The sequence below is a fragment of the Camellia sinensis genome, chromosome 5 (genome assembly GCF_055761805.1).
Source record: "Camellia sinensis isolate YWXY chromosome 5, ASM5576180v1, whole genome shotgun sequence".
In the NCBI taxonomy this organism is placed as follows: domain Eukaryota; kingdom Viridiplantae; phylum Streptophyta; class Magnoliopsida; order Ericales; family Theaceae; genus Camellia; species Camellia sinensis.
In genome coordinates, this window is record NC_138965.1 from 176616347 (window position 1) to 176621423 (window position 5077).

General features: G+C 39.0%; 1 protein-coding gene across 1 annotated transcript; it reads right to left on the reverse strand.

Annotated features, from left to right (window-relative positions):
- Positions 1-879: 879 nt before the first annotated feature.
- On the reverse strand, positions 880-3121 carry LOC145791881 (putative NAD(P)H-dependent oxidoreductase 1). The gene is made up of 3 exons (XM_082872341.1): positions 2928-3121; positions 1633-1675; positions 880-1107 (listed from the first exon to the last, which is right to left on the reverse strand). The coding sequence occupies exons 1-3, from the start codon at positions 3119-3121 to the stop codon at positions 880-882; spliced, it is 465 nt and encodes a 154-aa protein (XP_082728467.1).
- Positions 3122-5077: the final 1956 nt, after the last annotated feature.

The window sequence follows — 5077 nt, forward strand, 5'->3', positions numbered from 1 at the left end:
AATGAAGCGCAGGAAAGTAAAGAACCAGAAGGAAAATATAAAGTAAATAAATTGGTTTCTAAATCTGGTTCTAGTGTCCCCGTAAATGTAGTCATCGATGGCTATTTATAGGAAAAAAAACTTCCAGTAATAACTACTCAATAACCACCTAAAACTACTCACTCTTCCACCTTCATTCCCACAATGCCACATATCCCTCCATGTCTTCCACTAAGTCACTTTGTCCATCATATTCTCCACATGTGCTTTAACTCCTTCCACCTTGTCTTCTATGTTCCACCATGCAAGACCACTAACTTTGTAACTTCTCTTAACTCCTGATTGATCAAGAAAGTGTCACGTGTCTTGCAATTTTAATAATAGTAATAATAATGATATTACTATTTATGATGTCAACAAATTATCTATTTATATTCAACCTTATTGTCATATCACATAATTCAACTCTCTAATTACGAAAGGAAAAAACTCAACTAATCATACATACTAGTGCAAAATCTTATCTGCTCCAAGTTGTACAGAAGATCATTCACTGAGTAACTCACCCCTTGCATTGAGCTTTACCCACAAAGCAAAGCAACTTGCACTTTCACCAATTCACATAAATCCTCCAAGTTATATAGTGAAATCAAATAACTAACAATAAAATTTAATTGTGAAATCATTTTCAAACCATTGAAGCAACACCAACCGAGCAATGACATTCAATAAAGTGAAATGTAACTTTGAAATCAATGATCAAACCATAAATGAAAATGAAAATGAAAAACCAATAGTTTCCGAAGTTTTTGCAAACATAAAACACAAATTAATTTGTGTTGTAAGCATAAAATGTTAACAAACGGTATCCAAGTGGTTTTTGGCTACACGTTTACAGGATCAAACAATTTCACCATCCCATAAATCCTGGAGAGATTTGTAAGGTCCTTCATTTGATATGAACTTAACTCCAGCACATCCTTTATACTGTGAAATTTGATTTATCATCTCGGAGTCTTGTGCACTTAGCTCCCAATCAAATATGTGAAGGTTCTCTTTCATCCTTTCCTCACTGAAGCTCTTCACCAGAACACTCACCCCTTGCTCATAAACCCATTTGAGACAAACCTGTGAATATCAAAACAAGGAAAATATTATTAATAAATAATAATTTTTTTTTTGGATTTTTTTTTGTGATTACATTTTTAATTCACGACCAGATCCATTGCAAGTGTCTGGGTAACAAAGCCGAGTAGGGTGTAGTCAGGGAGATAACTATTGGTATTTTTTTTATAATAATATATGAAAAATATATAAAATAAATTAAATAGAAATTACAAAACAATTATTATTTTTATTTATTATTAAAGAATGAAATATACAATAAACTATAAAAAAAAAAAAACACAAGAATGAACTAGATTACATTATGGAACATATTACAAGATGAATTGAAATGGACATATAAAATAATATACGAGAAATTATTTAAATTTAAAACTTTGAAGAACAAAAGATAAAGGATGCAAATCGAAGCCTGTGTGATACCACAATGTCTTTAAAATAGATTCACCGCCTCCCGATGGATGCTAGAGGTATGCCGACGTTTGTCTCCCAAGGTACGACGATCAAAACCAACTAATGTAGAAGTACCTTCTGAATAACTTTGGCGAACTTGACAATTGTTGCACTCTCTCTAACAAGAACCAAAGAAGGGGCTAACAAAAGAAGATAAGAAAAATTTTCTTTTGGTGGAAAAAAAACATCTCCAACTTTTTATCTCAAAATACCACCTCCACTTTCCATAAAAAATCTCTCCAAAATTCTCTTTCCAAGTTGGAGGGGAAAGGCCTCTATTTATACAAGTAGGGGAATTCCTAACCATGAAGGCTATACATCAATAGGGCCATCAAATACCATTAACCAAGGCCATCAACTCTAGCCATTAGGGCTAGAGTTACAAAGGTTGAAAACCTACGGCCACTAATATGGTTATCAACTCCATCATCAAAAGATGAGAGTTACAAAGGTCTAAACCTCCTATGTGCTTAATATATACAAATAAATATGTATATAATGATGTTTCAATAAACCAACTAGATGGGTCATGAAATGGATATTAATGTTGGGTCATAACCCGATCCAAACAAAATTCTCAAACACATGCATAAGTTAAGCCCAACACAATGCAGCTTAGTCAAAGCTTAGGATTAAGTCCAAGTCTAAATGTAAGACCAAACCCAACACATGCAGAAGCACAAGTCTAGGCCCAGTCTAAACTAAGACTAAGTCTAAGTCTAAATCTAAACCCAACTTTATTGATGCCCATTTTATGAGACAATTCTCATTCACAACTCAATGATTTCGGCTCATTATCTTTATATTATAATCTTCTCACTTGAGAGAATATAAAACTACTAAGACCCACCTCAATCGGCGGTTGGATCCCACTTTAATTTCGAATTAAAGTTACCGAAAAACTATTATTTTCCAACAATAACTCCTAAGGAGAAAAGGGGTTTATAAGAGGCATCAAACCAATTTCTTTATTAGTTAATATACCTTATAGAATAATAGAATATGGATAAAAATAAAATAATAGAATAATAGAATAACAAACCAAGCATAGAATTTGGTGTTGGGATCCTCTAGAGTGATCCTTTATGGCACGACACCTGTCCCACTAATGAAGCTAATGGTTGAGATCAATTCTTTACCAAAATGACGTCGTTTTGGTGATAAAAAAAATAAAAAAATCTAGGTTTTATAGTTCGAACGCGAGAGGAGAGAGAGAGAGAGAGAGAGAGAGAGAGAGAGGAAGAGAGGAGGAGCTGAGGAAGAACTTCACGGCGTCGCCTGCCGCTCCGTCGAAGCACTAAAGATCATGGAGAGTAGATAATTTTAGATCTGCAATAAAAATCATTTTCACATGGTAAAGATAATTTTACATAGTAAAGATCTGCAAATACAAATCAAAGATCTTCACATAGGGATTAAGCTTTGCAAAACCTTGAAGAACAGTTTCGTCGGTGTCGATGGCGGCGGCAGCGACTACCTGGTCCTCCACCCTTGCTGACGGTTGCCAGTTGCTCCCTAACCCTCCTCCGGCCAACCATTCTTTTCCCCACCCCTCCGCCTCCATCTATCGCCAGATTGTTCCATTAGCAAATCGAACTCAAGATCTATAAGGGGAAAAAAAAAAAGTCTCAAATTCTCAACAAATCTGGATCGAAGAGAGAAGTAGAGATGGCAATTTAAACTCAGCCCGGCGGGGACCCGACCCCCCGACTCCAATTAACACGGGGTTTCCTTGAAAAATACCTCCAACGGGCCGGGGACGGTATTAAAAAAAAAATCCCTGATCATTTTTGGGCCGGGGATGGTGATAAGTTCTTCCGCCTCCGACCCTGGCCCTGTTCCCCGTCCCGTTTCTGCCCCGCCTCCCTCTCCTCTCTCACTCACCAACCTAGTATATATAATATATACTCATCTCTCTCTCTCTCTTATCACAGATTTAACAAAACACACCTCCTCTCCTCTCTCACATTTTAGATCTCTCTCTCTAATCTCAGATCCCCTCTTCCTACGCTGCTCTCTGTCACTCGTCTCTCCGCTGCCATGGCCGCACTCTGCCGCTTGATACTAGCGGCGCAACCAGTCTCCATCTTCTCTCTGAAGCTCGTTGCACCAGAGCTTTGACAGCTCCGCCACTTGTTTGAGGCCTTGTATGGCCGACCGTGTAGGTCTCCAGTTTGTTGGGCCGAGGTGGGTGACGCACCTTTGTTGGGTCCGGAGTTGGTTAGGGAGACGACGGAGAAAGTTGAACTTATCCGTAGGAGGCTTGTTATAGTCCAAAGTCGCCAAAAGAGTTATGCCGACCGTAGGAGGAGGCCTTTGGCGTTTGAGATAAGTGATCATGTCTTCTTGAAAATATCACCTAGGCGAGGTTTGATGAGGTTTGGGAAGAGTGAGAAGTTATCCCCTCGGTTTATTAGTCCCTTTGAGATTCTTGAGAGGATTGGGGAAGTTGCTTATCGTTTAGCGTTGCCACCACAGTTGTCCGGAGTTCATGACGTGTTTCATGTGAGTATGCTTTGGAAGTACGAGCCGGATCCATCCCATGTGTTAGATTGGACTGACTTGGAGGTAGATGAGGATGCCTCGTATGAGGAGAGACCGGTTCGGGTCTTGGATAGGCGGGATCAAGTCCTGCGTGGCAAGACCATCCATTTGGTAAAGGTTTTGTGGAAACATCACGGAGTGGAGGAAGCCACTTGGGAACGTGAGTTGGAAGTCCGCGAGAAATATCCGGACTTGTTTATTGGTGAGTAATCTTGTATTTAGATTTTGTAATATTGCTGGACTTAAGAGCTTTATATATGTCTTAAGTTGTAAAACATTGGTAGTGTTTTGGTTTAATGGATGTATGTTGTAGAACTTACCTTGATATGGGAAGTTGATTGTGATATTGCATATGTTGGCTATATTGTAGAATTGGAGTTGTATCATGTATATTGATAATGATATGAATCGTGAACCATGCATGTTGAAAATGGTTGGAAATGGAAGGAAATTGCATGATAATAATGCACTTATAATATACATTGTGAAATGCCTCTTGAAAAGAGATGGAATTGACCGGTAATGGGTCGGAATGTTTAATATTGGGTTGAAATGTTGTTAAAAATGGAGAAAACCTATTTTTTTTTTGAACTTGTGTTTAATTTCGGGGACAAAATTCTTTAAGGGGGGAGGTTATAGCGATCCCGGGTTTACCCCTGTTGTACAGTGATCCGGACATGTGTCCGTGGATGATAGTAGTTGATTATTACCTGGTGTACATCCTTTCTTACTTTGTATTTGAGTTATAGGATGTGTTGGGCAGATTTGTTACGGGATGGTTGAGATTAGAAACCAAAACTAGTTGCCCAGATTTTGACTTGTCCGCTCGAGCGGGGGTTTTGGCGCTCGAGCGGGAGTTTCACCCATCCAGTATTTCCTGTGCTGTGTTCGACGCTCGAGCGTGGGATTGGCCGCTCGAGCGGGATTGTGTGAGTGCCGCTCGAGCGGGGAGTTGGAAGCTCGAGCGGGAGACCTG